This window comes from Rhopalosiphum padi, chromosome 3 (genome assembly GCF_020882245.1).
Source record: "Rhopalosiphum padi isolate XX-2018 chromosome 3, ASM2088224v1, whole genome shotgun sequence".
Classification (NCBI taxonomy): domain Eukaryota; kingdom Metazoa; phylum Arthropoda; class Insecta; order Hemiptera; family Aphididae; genus Rhopalosiphum; species Rhopalosiphum padi.
Window position 1 is genome coordinate 6,235,429 of NC_083599.1, and position 18,315 is coordinate 6,253,743.

An 18,315-nucleotide genomic window follows, 5' to 3' on the forward strand; every position below is an offset into this window, starting at 1 on the left:
CGAGTGTTATAATTATTATTTTTAGCTATGTGAGTGAAATCAGAAATACAGACTACAGTGTATATGGACTTGACTTGGAAGATTGAACGGTAATCACTACACTAATCAATATTACTACATATTAATACAATATTGCTATATCTGTGTAACTGCATGTGTCCGCCGAATAACAGTATATTTTAATAATAATTATTACCTTGTTATCACCCGTCAATTAGACTGAAATATGTCAATTGGTCAGTGGCCTATAATTATCGCCGACTAATATAAGACGTATAACACACACATACATTACATGAATAATTGTCTTGAATAATTATAATATTGTTGTATAATAAACTCACGTTTGTTTTAATTATTATATTATTGTGATAACGTTAGTAGCGTTTTGATAACTAACTCACCAAGTGCTTATTTTTATAATCCTCCGAGTGCTAATTTGTGAATTTTTCCTTTTCATAGTTGTTGTTTAATTTTTATTATTTTGTGATTGCGAACCGCCACAGTATTTTATAATAAAATTATAATAATATATATTAGGTATTATTTAGATATATTAATACATTACATACGTGAACATAAATCTTATCGCAGTTGTCATCAATATTAACAACAGTAGGTATATGCTATTTTTTGCATATTACTTTTTAAATATTAAATTTTTATATTAAAATCGTCGTATTGGCTCAAATAGTCGGCGATTTTCTATCGTATTTCGTATTTTTCGTGAGTGAAAATTGTCACCTTTTTAAATTCTATTTTGTGTCAAATGTGGTACTTTCCTATTATACTAGACTACAGCTATTATCGCGGGTACCACCTAAAACTATCTCCATTATGACATTATCTAAGACTACCAAAATGTTCACACTTTCCTATTATCACAGACTACCTTATTTTTATTTATATTAAGAGGACGTAGGTGTTGTGGGGATAGCCACATTCGAATTATATATATATATATATAAAAATAAATAAAGAAAAGATTTAAATACCCAGTAATCATTTGTGATATATTTCATATTTGGTGTACGGTTAGGTTGAGACGTCCACATCATAATTAATTAAACGGCGAACACCACAACTGACACAACTTTTATTGGATTAGACTACTGCACAATTTCTGCAACGCCAGTCTACTTTCCGTCACATGAGAAACATCAGATTACAAAAACTTAGTATAGGTAATGATAGATGTATATATAATAATATAAGAGATTTATAAAATTGTGAATCTCAATGCTAAAACGTAGCGCATGGATATCTTTCAACTAATAATAATTATGGTAGTTGCGATAACGGAGGTAGTCTTGGGTGGTAGTCGCAAAAATAGCCGTAGTCTCGACAGCCTCGTATAACAGGAAAGTACCATTTTAGTAGTCTTATATAAAATTATTGTGATGTTGTCAAAAAACAAGAGAGTCTGGTATTACAGGAAAGTACCCCAAATATTACTATCATTTATAATTTAAACATATATATCGGCATATCGCATGCGTGTGCTAATCACCATTCACCGTGGTTGTTGCTATAATTATAATATACAATTATTAAGAATTGCTAGATATTATATTATTTTTTTTATATTTGTTAACTTCGTTAGATTGTATACTATACAATATACATAAACTTATATAATATTATATAATATTCGCATTTATACAGACAACGATTATTATTAATAATAGTATATAGGTACTATACAATGTATAGTAAACATTATACATAAGCCAACGTTAATCGTGTGGCTATAATAGTATACTACATTTTTTTTTGCTTTTTTTATATAAATAATATATTCGTTAAAATAATTTTATGTCGTATGCATATTAGTAGGGCTCGGAAGTTGATGACCTTAAAAACATTAATAAAAGACAAAAAATGTCCTTAAAAATTAAATAAAAAAAAGTGGGCAAGTGGGTATCGCTCTGCTGTATAGTAGAGATGAAGAGTAGGTCACTGATCACCATAATGTATGTGTTAAATTTGAATGCAATGACGGGTTTCATTGTATACGAAAAATGATTCTGAACGGAGATGATTTGTCAGTCAATGATAATTAGTTGGATATATTATATTATTGCCTATATTTAAATTGTAATATGTCGTTATTTTACGCGATTTCGTAAAAAATTAAATTTCATACGCTCATAAAATATTTTATATATTGACGATGGAATTTTTTTTTACAGTTACTTGAAGGAAAACGTATAGAAAATCTTGTATTGGATTTTTGAACCTTAAGTATAAATCACAACAATTTTATGAATTTTCAACTTCAAAATTCCTTGAAAATTTTCGTGATTTTGATATATTTCGTAAACATTTGAACTTTAAATGCTTATAAACAAAAATTTTGACTAACGATTTTTGATTTTTTTTTTACTGCAATAAGTACAACTTATAATAAACCTTGTATCAAATTTTAAAGATTTTTTGGATAGCCAAATTTTTTTTATCGGCATTTTAAGAAAAAAAACTTAGAAAAGTCGAAAATTTCAATTGTCTATAAGTAGCTTAAAAAAATTCTAAATATTTTGAAAATTTAATCGTAAATATATAACGCTAATATAAACATTTGGTGAAAATTTCAAGTATTTACAATGATTCGTTTTTGAGTTACAGCAAAATCAAAAAATCGATTTTGTCAAAAAGTGGTTATGCGTAAAAATTCCCGTTTTTCCGTAATTTTTTCAGGGTTTTTCCCGACGCTTTTGAAAACTACTGGAAATTTTTTACTTTTGACCCCCCCCCCCCCCCCCCAAAGTACCAACTAGATGAATTTTCCTATTCAAAGAGAGGCTGAAGTCAAAAATCGAAGCATTATTACTACTCCAAAAAGTGATGACAGACACAAAAAAAAAAAAAACACATCATTGTAAAATCAATACATTCATCACTCCGTTCAGAATCTAAAATTACAAATATAGTAGACGTAGACGAGCATTAGCCGACGTTTTAATTTTCGGCATTTCGAAAATATTACGAAAAAAATAATAAAATTTAGGTACCATAAATCAAAATATTCACTACAATATGACATTGACGACTGTAGTCGGTGAGATAAAATCGGATAGTTAGGTACTAATCTTAGTCTGTGGTAATTTCAAAGTTTTAACTAAGTTATCGACATAATGGCAATCGACAAGAAACAATAAGAAGTGAACTAATGTGAAATCAGTAAAAATGACTAAGAATGTGGGAAAATGACCTAAAAATATCAAAAAATGACTTAAAAAGTAATAAACACCAAAAAATGCAAAATAAAAATTAGTTGATTAGATTCACATGCTAATGAAACACATTTGAGGGCAATATATAAATTGATTTACCTGTAAATTTATTCATACTTTTGTGTCCAAACAATTCACATTATGGGTCCTAAATGGTCTACGTCAGTAAATTTACTTGGAGGTTCATATATTATAATTTTGTTAAATATATAAATAATATTAAAAGTAGAAATATTAACTTGTAGTTGATTGCCACGGAGTTTCTTAATGCATTTACTGTAAGGCTACGAATCTACGATGGTCGGTGAGTACTAAAAATTATAAACACTCGTCACTCACAATTTAATGCCTTTTGGTATAATATATTATGCAGTATACACAAATTGTGTACCTACTCTTACACTTTTTCCCTTTTTTGTTCTCTGTACATTAATGTATATATATACATCAGTACATCACGTTTAACAGATTTTTTTCAGTTAACGAGCACATATTAAAATTGTATATATTATTAACACTTTGATAAAATATAAATACATCATACATGGTGTACTAACAAAATGTTTTAGCCGTTTTAGGACAAACACTATTTAGTTGAAATCGTGCTATAATATTTTGTTTTCCTACCTAAAAAGTGTACCTCGTGGCAGTCAATGGATTAAAATTAAAATATAATTATCCTATATCAGAGTATAATAGTATATTATTATGCGACGAGTAGTGAGCGGAAGGTATATTTTCATTACACTGTTATAAAACCATTATCAATTAGGTATATTTATTATACTATAGGCGCATTACTGATGTATCATATTATGCGTGTACGTACAAGGACAAACACGTTGAGGCTGCACGCTTTACTCCAATATAATTATATAATATTTATACGTTTGTCAATTATGGGAGGTACCGGTATTGTAATCGTATTACAATATATTAATAACGCAAAAATATTACTTTTTACTTTGTTCGTATCTGAATATATTAAACAGTAGGCACCGGATTTGCACACTTCGTTATTTGTCTCGCGTAGTCATCGCAATACGTGCGACGTCGTCGTCGTCGTCGTGTTTTATCTTTAAAATACAACTTTGTACTAAAATTTAGTGTTATTAGTATTAATAAATAAAATATCTTACAAACATAAATCATTGAACAAACGATTGAGTTTTCTGCTTGTTATAAACAGTTTATTGTGATTGTTTGAATAAAATAATATATAGCTGTCACGTGCCGACACATCATTTTCTATAGATTTTGGTAATATACTATTGTCTATTACTAACATACATACAGGGTGTCCCGTGAAGTTTTACCCATTGCAATATCTCCTAAAATAATGGAGATATCATAATTTTGATTTTTTTAATAAGTTTCGCAGGGACAAGAACTACAAATATTTGATGTTTTAATTTATTTTAATGTTTTGGAAAAAAAGTTACAAAATATATTTTTTTATTAAATTTAATTATTTAAAAAAAAATTGAAGATAGCCATTTTGTAGTTCATTTTTCTGAAAATATTGACGTTTCAACATTTTAATTTCATTAATCTCCTGATTTTTAATATTTTTTCTAATTTCGAAATAAACTACGAATTATTTAAAATACGATAGTAGTACCAATGTATCAAACATGTGGTTCGCATGTTTGTACGGCCGCAGAACGCTTTTGCGTAATTCAGTTTTTCTCGAAACTAGAAAAAATATTAAAAATCAGGAGATTAATGAAATTAAAATGTTAAAACGTCAATATTTTCAGAAAAATGAACTCTACAAAATTTCTATCTTCATTTTTTTTTTAAATAATTAAATAAAAAATATATTTTTTAAATTTTTTACCAAAACATTAAAATAAATTAAAACATCAAATATTTATAGTTCTTGACCTTGTGAAACTTATTAAAAAATTAAAAATATGATATCTCCATTATTTCGGGAGATATCACAATGGGTAAATCCTCACGGAACACTGTATACCTATAGTATATATTATAATATAAATTATATGATGTGATGTACAATTAGTGTCGTGATAAGAGAGGAGGGGTGGATAAAGAAATATGGGACAGTTTCCCCTGTTGTTATAATATGTTTTTTTTCTAAATTATATTTAACTTCTTGACATTAAATATAGACTACCTATACTATAATCGTAGATGATAGATATTAAACATATATAAAAAAAAAAAAAAATGAATCAATTTTCAAATTTATTAGATGTAAACAAATAGGTTTATCAACCTAGGTTGGTTATTTATTATATAATTGTTTTCTTAATTTAATTTTATATGTATTTAATGTTTAATACAACATATAATATTATAATGTTAACCCATCGGCCATCAAAGAGGCAAATTTTAATATTCCTACACAGTATACAATATAATATGTTCATACTATCAATTTATTAAGAAGTGTGTATAATATTTACAGTGTACCTATGTCATACTTGCAACTATATTTAATCATCATTCATATAACTGTTTACTGTTATAATTACATTTGGTCCATCTTAATCATAAAGTGTGTTACTTGTTTTACACACCCCCTTGTTACCTTATAGGACATAGGCGCACCCTCTGCAGGTTGAAGTAAAACGTAAAACTGTGTGTAATCAGAATCTAGCAGAAATAAGCGTACAGAGTCTTCATGTATCTGCATTCATTAATATATTTTGATGTACAACAAAATAATAAACATTTATTGATAAATAAAAATTAATTTTTGTTTAATATTCAATTTTGTCAAAATTACAAGAAGACATAAAATTGTCTATAAGAGATTTAGACATGTGTTTTTGATATTTTTTAATACTGTAAACAAATCACGCGAAGAACCATATGAATGAACATTTCATAAATTTTTAAATGCGAAAATGTCTGTTTTAAATGTTTTAATAAATGTTGTCATCATATTTTGACCATCAGGTCCAAAACAAATCGTGTTAATGAATTTTCGATATTTTTTTTATTAGAAGCACTTTAAAGAGAACCTTGTATTAAATGTTAAGCTTTTTTGACTTATAAAATTAAAAAATAAAAATGGTATGGAAATAAATTGAAAAAAATATCAAATATGTCTATAATTATTATTAAATATAAAATTATATACCATGTCTATTTTTTTTTTTTTTTTAATAGCTAATAATTAATCTTGTCGATATCACCTAACAGCCTCAGTTGTTGCGGATTAATTAGAGAAAAATAATCTAATTATTTTTAAAATTGTATTTTGTATACTAGAAATAATAATATTCATATACTTAATAATGAAAAGTTTCAAGTTCATTGATAAATATTTTTTAATCACAACATAATAACAAAACTGTCAAATATTTATAACTAATCATTAAATATTATTTAAATAGAAATAAAAAAACTAAATACTTAGAAAATGTATATTATGTCTAGAAAATAATATGGTAAACATTTGAAAATACGTAACTTGAAAATAAAAAATTTTAGATACTTGATGTTTTCACAAAATAGTTATGTAACGTTTCCCATAAATTTAGTATATTATTTATTATAACAATAATTTGATCTATTTATAGATATTTCCTATTTTTTTTTTAGTTTTTTTTAATAAATGCCAATCAAAATTTTATCATTAGGTAAAAATGTTTGAAATCTGCTTAAATTTTATTTTATATCTAGTACTTATTTAAAAATTAAATACAAAATTTCTCATTACGTTTTCTACCTACAACAAAAAAATAAAGTTCACTGGAATGTCATTTAAATTTTCTATGACTCCTTGAAATTAAAATTTTTATGACATTGTATATTCGCGGGTATTTTCCTTAAACTATTTTTGTTTTTAATTGTTATTTAAAACAAAAAAATCGTTGATGTTTGAAGGTCTCTCCAAACGTTTAGATAATAGTTTTCTATACATGATATTATAGTTTTCGAATTATGTTGACTTTTTCTGAACTATTTAATATGAGTTACAGGAATAAGAAATTTTCAATATTTATTTAGTTTTTTCTATAAATATGACGTTAAAAGATTTATCTCTGTAAAAAATGTTTTGAAAATTTAACACGGAATTCCGTATAAGTTGTTCTTATATATCTGTATAAAATTATAAATATTATAAATATACATACTTTTTTGTGTGAATTTTAAGTTTAAATTTTTATAAAATTATCAAAATCACAAATATTTACAAACTTCTAGTATTTCGTATTAAACGATTTATAAAATTTTTAATTTTCATATCTAAGGTTTGAAAATTTAACAGTAATTGGTATACTCGTATACTAGGATCATTTTATCACAATGAATTAGAGCGTCTAGAGTTCATTGGTCCTGAAGGTTGTTTTAATAATTTCCATTCAGAAATCTATAAATTTTATTACACTATTTAGCCTCGATAAAATCCTTAAAACCTGCTAAATAATCTGCATAAAAGTGTAATGAAGCTCTGACACTCAAAAAAGTTTTATCAACACAAAAAGAAGGTATGATACATTGTAATTAAATAATTGTTTTCAAATGAGATATAAAACGATTATTTAATGACGATATTAGGTCGACCGGCAAATGAGAAATAAACATGGCTCTCTTATATTCATATAGCAATGTGAAAAATAGGAATGAACGATTATTTTGATTTACAAACATCCATGGCTTATTTTTTTCAACGTGTACTAATATTGTAATTGCATTAGCCTTTTTGTAAATTTTATTGAATATTTCTGAATACTTGTAATTTTGATATTATTTTATTCGTTTAACAGCTGTAACCAGATCTATATGTTTACTTTGCAATGAATATTGCGGCAGAAAATATACATATGTGCTCCCTTTAGTAATTTACTAAAGATTTTAACTGCTACAATACAATAAAGTCAAATGTACAAAATACAGCTGATACAGTTTAAAATGCTATTTGTTCTTAGATTCTGTTCTTCGGGCACCTTTAATTTGAAATTCCTCCAATGTAGCAACAATGGGCTCTAAGAATTAATTAAAAATCAAAACAGTTCCAAGCTACAAAAACTATCTTGTTTTACACAATTACCTCAATTTTGTAGTTTGAACATTCGGTTTCATTTCTAAATTTTTATTTTTAAGTACCTACTGCTGTATGTTTAGGCGAGCAATTAAAAATGAGCAAAATTGTGACACTAAATACATTTTGAATATTCTGTAATTAGGCTTTATCTGATAGACAAAGATAAGTGAAATAATGAAAAACACAATGAGTGTAGGGGACAGTGGTTTACAGTGAGACATGTTCATCAATGAGACAAGTGAAATAATTTTGTTATGGTTAATAGATAACGGTTGATTTTTAGAGATTAGGTTCTAAATTGTTACCTCCACCGAATAAACGTGTTTTCGTTGGCCTCCGATGATAATAGTTCGAAATAACGATAAAAATCGATTTTTGATAACATGAAGTAAATTTTTCATGCATTTTTGTTTTTGCTGTTTATATTATAATTTATTTTAGATGTACAAACAAATTACATATTTTAAATCGGTAAGTTGTTTATTTTTTAAATATCCATTAAACGATTCAATATGTTTACGTTAGTGTATGTAGTTATCATGAGAATGTAAAAAAATGAAATGGTCTTCAATGAGACAATATTTTTGGTCTACTGTGAGACACATATCTCATTGCGTTAAAATGTTAGTTACATCATTCAAAAATTATGTTTTAATTAATTTAATTATTTATTAAAGTAAAATGGGACGAACCTTCTAAAGAAAAACTAATAAAGGCAGTTTTACCTATAGCTATTTTTTTGTTTTTTAATTATTTATATAAATTGTTCATATAGTGTATACTGCATGTATATAATGTATAGTATACCTTTACCTATGTACTTTATTTGCATCTTATAATGCTTGGGAGGTAAAAACCAAATTCAAGAAAGTTAAATTCGTTTTTTTTATGTTTATTTTTTATTTTCTATCAAAATTACATACGTCTCATTGTGGACCATGGGTTGTCTCACTGTGGACCATAGGTGGTCTACAATGAGACACTTTCTACTTTTTTAAAAACAATTTTTTTCGAGTGGTTTAAATAGTTTTTAATAATAACTTAATACACTATAATAAGCCCTACTACTTTTTGATTCGTTTAGTACAGTTAGAAATTATGTACCACTCTCCTATTTTTAATGAGATACAATAATACAATTTTTATCTCAACGTGGACCACTCTCCCCTAATATTTTATTTCTCAAAAGCTGCTCCACAAATAGCAACAACTCCATTATATCTCTGACTACACCTGCGGGGATTTAGTTAAATTTAAACCAAGTTATTCTAGTGTATTTTTTAGTATAGTGGTCAACCTTAAGCCGCTAACATCATAAACAAGAACAAATATAAAAAAAAATCTTCTCTAATTTTTAATCTATCTATCTATCTTCTTTTTTCTCTATATTTAAGAATCTAACCTGATTTTGGAGACAAAGGAAACTGGTTTTGAACGTCTCTGACCTTATCATCTATTTACTTCTCATAATAATAATTATTATATATTATATTATATAATATATAGATTACCTAATTACCAATTATTGTCATGTATTCACCGATAACGATTTCTGTCTTTTTTTTTAGATTTAAAAAAATCAGATGAAATCTCAAACGTCAAACAGTAGAAAATAGAATTATTTGTAGAAGACAATAAGACATTGATTATTAATTTTATCATTGTTTATATTATCTTCTGTAATTTATTAAAATTCAAAAAAAATATTCTATTTGTTTGTTTATTTATTATTGTTATTATTATTATTATTAATTTTTTATTTGTTTGTACTTACATTTTTCCATTCGAAATATATATTATTCAATATTCATAGAACAAATAATTTATTGTTACATTTTTTTCTACCTTATCTCTATTCTATAATGAAAATAATAAAATTTACCACTCCAGTGATTGAATTTAAAATGTAGGATATATAATTTTCAGAAATTAGCAATAACAATAACTGCAATATGTAATTATATTATATTATTTGTATAGCCAAAAAATATTCATATGTTTTTAAATTAAATTATAAAAAAATAATTTCTTCTGGGGGAAGATCTGGCAGCTAGTAATTAATAATATTATATTATTATTATATAATGTTTTTAATGATTTTTAACTTTTATTTTCTAATTTTTCATTAGAGTTTCATAAAAGTATTATAATGAATTGTAAAGTAATTTTAAAGTATAATATTTTTATAAAAAAATTTATAAATTAAAAATACAACAAAATATAGAAAAAAAATATTAATAATTCATTAAAAAACTTTTTGTTTTAGTGCATAACTATTTGTTATTTTTTTAGTATATTTTTGGTGCATGTCTAAATGCATTTAAGAATATTTATGACTGTAGGCTGAAAATACTATTTGGACATTGATAAATACATCAAAATGTCTATTAAAATATTTTTTTATTTTGATTCTTTATATTTATTCCGAATTGTTTAATGATTAGAAATTCAAAACGCAGGGCTATAGGTTTATGATTTTTTTTATATAGAACTGTACGGTGAACGCAATTAAGGTGGACAAGTCACATTTATTGTTCATCGTAAACAAGAGATGGAAGACTCAGAGCCTACCAATGATGTAGAAATCAAGAATCGCAAATTCGGGATAACTTTAGAGCCAGTAATGTTGTTAATAAATATCGGAATACATGCAAACCGTGAGTATACATAGTTTTCTATTCTTAAAAATTATGACTAGAGATTTGAATTGAATATACTATAAAACTTTCAAAATGTAGCTCAAACTGTAATAAAAATAAATGAGGAAATTAGGTAATATATTGCTCTGCTATGCTGCAGTATGTGTCTATAGTGTACCTTGTCATTAAGTGAGTCTCTGTAATGTATTTTTAAATAAGAATTTAATGATAAATTATTGAATAATAAAATAATCTGAGCAAATACAATAGTTAGCCTATTATTATTACTAAGTATATTAATTCATACATTATATTAGAAACTGAACGCGTGGAGCGATATTAATATATTGATTGTAACAATTATGAATGTTTTTTTGTATATGTCTGAACTCTGTATACACAATAAACAGTCGAAAAACTACTCTAATTTTGAACATTACTAGTGTTTTTGTATAGAAAATTAGATTTATTATTATTATAAATCTTTAGAATTCTATACAAATCTTATTTGTTCTTTAGAAGTTTAGAAAGGTAAAATAGGAAATTTTAATTTCTAGAATTTTTTAAAATAATTGATGAGAATAGGAATTTTTATGCTAAACTAGTTTTCAAAAAATATTGATTTCTTTATTTTGTTATAAACTTATACCAAAAAAAGTTAAAACTCAAAAATAAATAACCGTTGAATCAGACATTTTCATTAAAATGTTTATATTAACATTTTCTATACATAGTATAATTTTCAAAATATTATGAATCATTTTAAACTATTTATAAAAAATTTAAAATCATAAATAATGTTTTTTTATAAGCTTTTAAAGTTAGAATCTTCACAAAATTAGTCAAAATCTTAAGAATTATAAATTATATTGTAGTTAGAAATTTATCAACATTTTTAACTAATATTTTAAAATTTAATACACAATTTCTCATTATTTTTTCTGTTTATAACATTTATCTATTTTTATACGAGTTTACGACATTGGATGATATTCAATATTCATACGTTTTCTTCAAATTACAGTGACACCCTCGACACCTAATTAAGTAGGTATATATTAATATACAGCAGAGTGGTACTAACCCGCCTATCTTTACTATACTGATATTAAAATAATTGAGTAAAAGGAAATCATTATATAACTTAGTTAAAAATAACTTAACTTTAAATTAATAACTTATTTAAATATTATTAACAGTGGCGCACACTAGAGGGTTCTAGAGTAGCAGCTGCTAGTGCTGCTACCCCTAAATATTTTGGCTTGAAAGTTTAATGGTACTTTCATGCAAAATTTATACTCAAATTGATACAGATACTGTAATTGATACATTTGCCAATGATGACACTATGACAGCATATTAGTAAAAGCATTATTGTACTAATTTTCATTTATTCTTAGTTTTTGAAAGTAATTTGGTGGGAGGGTGATATATTTTCCATTGAATGTGCTGTACTGCTACCATTATTTATAATTTAGTGTGTGCCACTGATTATTAACTTATAAGTAAATTCAAGACTCAAAAAGTGATAGCTATAGGCATTTTATCACTGTTCAGAATCAAAAATTTGAACATTTCAAACGCCTAGAAAGTATAGATTTATAATTAATCTTGATAAATATTTTAAATATTTCATCTTATATAGTGAATAATAATACTCACGAATAATTATGAAGAGTTTAAATTACTTGATAAATAAATAAATTTCGAATATCAACAAAATTTCCTAAATTCGTTATTTTTCGTTTAAATATAAAATTGTGAATATTAATGCATAAAAATTGGACGGAACCATGTTCGAACTCAATTTTATCGTTTTTAATTAATTAATTGGTACCTTATCTATGAAATATTAAAATCAGTAACATGCAGTATTATTATTTATTTATTTCAGTGATGGTGCAAACTAATTTATTCGAAGAACGTGTATGCCTTCATAGTGATCTCGGACAAAATAAGTCTGTGAATTGTTACAATATGACTGCAGCAGAACAAGAAATAATTCAGCCAGCTGCGGCAAATTTTTTAATGTTTAAAAATCTGATAGAAACATTTGTGCCATGTCTGATGACATTATTTTTAGGTGCCTGGAGTGATGTAAACGGTCGTAAACCTTTGTTATTATTAGCTATCTCAGGTGAGAAATAATTCCTATTTAGATACTTAAAATAAAAGGTTATTTACAAATTTCGATCGCTTCAAATTTAAGGTATAGTTATATCTAACTGTATGTTCAGTGCATTTTCTACAATACCAAGCCTGTCTCCTGAAATGTTTTTGCTGTGCAGCCTACCGGTTGCTGTAAGTGGTGGAACTGGTGCATTGTATTTAGCTGCATTTTGTTATATTGTTGATATCATCGATAACAAATCAAGAGCTTTCAGGTAGTGACATTAGAGCTGAATTAAAATAATAATTAATTTAACGGGTTTGCTAACATTTAATTGATAATCACGGTCGCTATCGTAGGTTACTAAATAATATTTTAGGAGCTTTAGCGCACTATATCCATTATATAAAATATGGTATAATATTTTATGACTATTTTATTATATGTTATAATTCGTGCTAAAAAATAAAAAAACAATATGACATATAATAAGTACTATATTTATAAGAATTAATTTTAATAATCTTTGCTACAACATAAAATTAAATGGTTACATCTATTCACACTTTAAATTTTAATTTATTTGATAAATTTACCTAGATTACGTCTGCCAGTTTTAAAGAATGGAACATTTCAGCGTGAGTAGTTAATGTCAGCGTAAGGTTATTTCGGCGAGGAGTTTTAATTGTTTTAAATGTTCGAGACTCATACATATCTTTATTACAACACCTCCAAAAATTCCAAAATTATATGTACGATTAAAATTAAATGTTTAAAATATGTACATAAAACCATCTTGTATAAAAATTTCATAGCCAAAATTTGTTAGTAAATAAAACATTTTATTCGGACGAATACAACATTTCAAATACCAGTTACGAAATAATAACTTGTGTCTCCTGACAATATGTCGCCTGTCGGATTATACATCGACCAACTATTTTATTTCTTATTGATTTTTCTATAGGACACCTAAAGTATTCGAAATTTTTTTGATAATGATAATGGATAAGAAAATAGAATATTCGATAATTAAATAATAAGCTGCACCGAAATAACTATACGCTGACATTATTGTCGGCGAAATAGCTACAGTGGCTACACCGATTTGTCCTAAACCGGTTAAACCCTCAGTTTTACCATGTACCGACTTATATACCGACACGTGTCTGATATAATATTATCGAAAAAGAATTATAATTAATTATTTTAATGGGCATCAATTATAATTTAGTGATTATTTATGCAACAGCATAAGTATATTAAATTAAAAATATTTGTAAGATTTGTGTATTATATTAATTATTATAATAATATTTATTTAATTATTTATTTATTTATTCTACATAGGATTGTTGTTTTATACACATTTATCGATTTTGGATCAATACTTGGATCTGTATTGAGTACAATATTGTATAGTAGCTCTACTACTTACGTTTATTGCCTTTCATCGTTTGTTTCGATAGCTGGACTTCTGTATACGTATATTTTTCTTAAGGAATCAGTAGTCATTAAAATGGTATATATTATTATGCATTTTATTTGTTTTACAATAATATATATTAAGAATGAAATGAGGTTTACCCGGCTTTACTTGTGTTGATTTACCTACCAATTAACAGTTCTTATTTTTTTGATAACATATTAAAATTTAATTTTATAAATGAAATAGATATATTGTTGATTTTTAATTGATTTTAGTAAATGTTATTTTATTTAATGTACAAAAATTGCACTAAAAAAAAATCTAGAACATACGTTATACCTATAACTTTTATTGAAATTGATCCGGTAGTTGTTAAGTTTGTACTCTATAGATGACGAAACAAACAACAATTTTAAACTAGTTAATCTCCGTGCACTTCGTAACCGAACAAGATGCATCCATGTTAAATTTGATTGTCTAATAATGTTAACATTTAGCGTGAAGGTAACACAATTTTTGGTTTTCTGATTTGGTGTAAAGATGATATTTCTGACGTATCACCTTTGCATAACTGTCCCGCCCAGCGTTGAATTTTTTCAATTAATTAAATAATCGCACAGCCCTTCGACTAATGACCTTACAAAATACTCTTTATTATATACCTAACCTATATAATAAAGAGGTAATATTGTGAGGTCATTAATCGGGATAAAAGCTATTATATCTTATGATAGAGACCAAATCACTCACATTGATCATAATTTCATCAAAATCGGTTGAGTAGTTTCATCGGAATTCGGAGTACATCGCGAACATACCCGTCGTACACCAAGTTTTTATAATACATAAAGATTTGAACTATTGAACTACATTTTTACTTTTGAATCCTCCCCAAGTACTAACTAGATCCCATTTAGTATTTACTTCCAGAAACTACCCTCAAATTTGAAAATTAAAGTATTTTTACTACCTCAAAGGCCAAAGGGTGATGAGAAACATATAAATTAAAAATAAAATAACAAACATCATTGTAAAATCAATAAATTCGTTCAGCACTTCCATAAAAAAAAATTGAAATTGCGTCTATGCCTCATATATTCATATAATATTGACTATAATATTATAGAATTTAGTTTGGAATTATTTTATATTTTTAAATGATTTCTGCCGCTGATATATAAATAGCTCAAAAATAAATAATAAATATCTTCTAATTGAGACATATTAAAATACTTAATAAACATATACCGTACAAAATATATTGAAAATACGATAGGAAATCTGACGGGTCAGCATTACATCCAATAATTCATTTTCTGCGATTCTTTTTTAATTTTGTTTCATTATTTCTATACAGGGAGCGAATTCAAAACTTTTTAACATCCAACTAATAAGAGATTTGTGGCAAACTGTTAAGAAACAACGATTAGGTTACTTGAGATGCGTAATTATACTGTCTGCAGTGTCGTTAACTCTTAATTTAATCGTTATGTTTGGTAAGTATAATACAAGTACAGAATGTACGCATACATATACCATAGGTATCTAATCAGCGAATATTAGATATTATAAACTTGATTCATAGGTACATCATATAATAAAATAAATCAATAACTATCAACTAAATTCATTATTCCTAAATTCAATATATATATTAATTAATATAATTTTATTCCAGGTGAAGGAACGTATATGTACATGTACTTACAGAAACAATTTTCGTGGACGTTGGAAAAATTTTTACCGTTTCGTGCGTCTATGACACTATTACATGGTTCGTTACATTGGGGTGAAAGTTTCACAACATGTAATTATACTGACATATCTACTGCATTCGTTTATAAATATTATTTCAGCCATCGTTCCCGTAATCGTTGTGTACGTGCTCAACGCCAAACTACAAATTCCCGAGATGTATATTGTTACCGCTATTACAGCCATAGGAATTTTCGAAAAGATTTGTTTCGCGTACTCGATTTACGAATGGCAATTATACGCCGCGGAAGCTGTTGGAAGCACCGTGTATGCAACACAAACGTTGATACGATCTCAATTATCCAAAAGTTTTCCGTCCGAAGAAATAGGTAAATATTATAGCTATTTATTTGCGAGTAAATAATTGTTCGTTAGCTCGTGTGTTGTCTCACAAATTAAAAAAATTAATTTTTATTTAACGCGTAATTTACATATGCATGTACGTGCGGGAACATTCCGCTATTTCTTTTATAGACAGTCACACACATTAAATATCACACACTGTGCACACTTCTATAGTTCTATATCACTGGGACGCACGCACTTAGAAAGTTGACTATAAAGAGCTGTTTCAAAACTGTCCATATCGAATTCCTTTGAGTCTTAAATCCATATCGCCTGCCTATATGTAATGGTAGTATAAAATATTATTATACTTTTAGGTAAAATATTAACATTCATAAGTCTGGTTGAATCTCATGGATTATTACTATACTCGCCGATATACAACACCATCTACGTTGCAACAGTCCAGAATTTTGCCAATTGTATATTTTTCTTTTCGGCAATACTTGGCATATTTATGCTTGGCTTATTCGGGTGAGTTAACATTATTTATTATATTATAATAATAATTATTACAGTTTTCCAGTTCTTAGTTTAATAAGCGTCGAATTCAAAGAAACACTGTTAAAATCTTTATAATACTGGTCATATGTCTAAATTAATAACTCCAATTGAGAATGTAAAATATTACAACAATACAACATCTGCTCTACTTTTTAAGTATTTCGGGCTAATATTCAATTTCTTAATAAATAAATAATATTCTTACCTTTATATTTAGGTAGTATACTATAATATATTTAATTATATTAAAACTAACCACTAGATAAATTGATTTTGCTCCCACGGATTATCAACAATTGGGTGCGTGACAGTTAAATATTGCTGGTACAAAGTGTATACAATTTAAATTAATAGATTATTGTATGACTATGCATCTAATGTATTTAAGTTTTTAATATTATTAACATAAATATAATCACAAAGAATAGTAAAAAATTATACTTATTTCAAATTTATAAATTTAAAAATATAATTATTCAAATACTTTCAAATATTTAAAATTACTTTTAATAAGATAATAAACTTAAATTTGACTTATTAGCTTAGTTATGCTATGTTGAGGTTAACTAATAAGTAATAACTACTTTACTTTAGTTTATTATAAGTTAAAATTAATCATCAATGTGTATAAAACAATATAGGTATCTGATTGAATATGACATTTTTAAACAAATTTTATGTATAAATATAATAGATTTTAAATAATATATTTTATATTATATGATACAAGTTACAATACTATTGTGAGTTGCAATATTTATCAATTAAATACATTATTAACTTATTTTCAGAACAATATTATTCTTACTTTCAAGAAGCGTCAAACCTGATGATTGTTTAATCGAAAACTAATTTTAACTACCACAACAACAAATATTTTATGTAGGTACATAATATAATATAATTGTTTTTTATTTTACAATGAGAATTACAATACCCATTATATCTTACTTTTTCTAATTTATTAAAATGTTATCGGTGTACCTACACTACTACCGACTACTCTATATTTTCATACTCATAATTAATTAAGTCTTAATTTATAGATATTATGTAAACAAAAATTTTTATTTTATATTTCATGAATAATAATTTTAATTTAAAATCTCAACATTTTAAAATATGCAGATTCTTATACTAAAAATGTATTTCGCATATTTCTGTACATTGAAGATATAATAGCGATAGTATAGAACACAGAATTTGGTAGGTACTCATCTATATTTTAGTTTTCAATAATTATGTATAATATTTTTTTATATACATGTATTTTAAAA

General features: G+C 25.8%; 1 protein-coding gene across 3 annotated transcripts; it reads left to right on the forward strand.

Moving 5' to 3' along the window:
- Positions 1 to 494: 494 nt before the first annotated feature.
- On the forward strand, positions 495 to 17,988 carry LOC132927665 (probable peptidoglycan muropeptide transporter SLC46). 3 transcript variants are annotated; one of them, XM_060992246.1, is made up of 10 exons: positions 495 to 615; positions 10,746 to 10,913; positions 12,790 to 13,032; positions 13,105 to 13,279; positions 14,356 to 14,527; positions 15,792 to 15,930; positions 16,113 to 16,208; positions 16,291 to 16,518; positions 16,852 to 17,008; positions 17,830 to 17,988. In XM_060992246.1, exons 2-10 carry the CDS (start codon positions 10,808 to 10,810, stop codon positions 17,888 to 17,890), a joined length of 1,377 nt encoding a protein of 458 aa, XP_060848229.1. In that variant the 5' UTR covers positions 495 to 615; positions 10,746 to 10,807; the 3' UTR covers positions 17,891 to 17,988. The 3 variants fall into 3 exon arrangements, with proteins under 3 accessions (XP_060848229.1, XP_060848228.1, XP_060848227.1); XM_060992245.1 differs by lacking the exon at positions 495 to 615 and adding an exon at positions 4,258 to 4,493; XM_060992244.1 differs by lacking the exon at positions 495 to 615 and adding an exon at positions 8,548 to 8,727.
- The last annotated feature ends 327 nt before the right edge of the window (positions 17,989 to 18,315 follow it).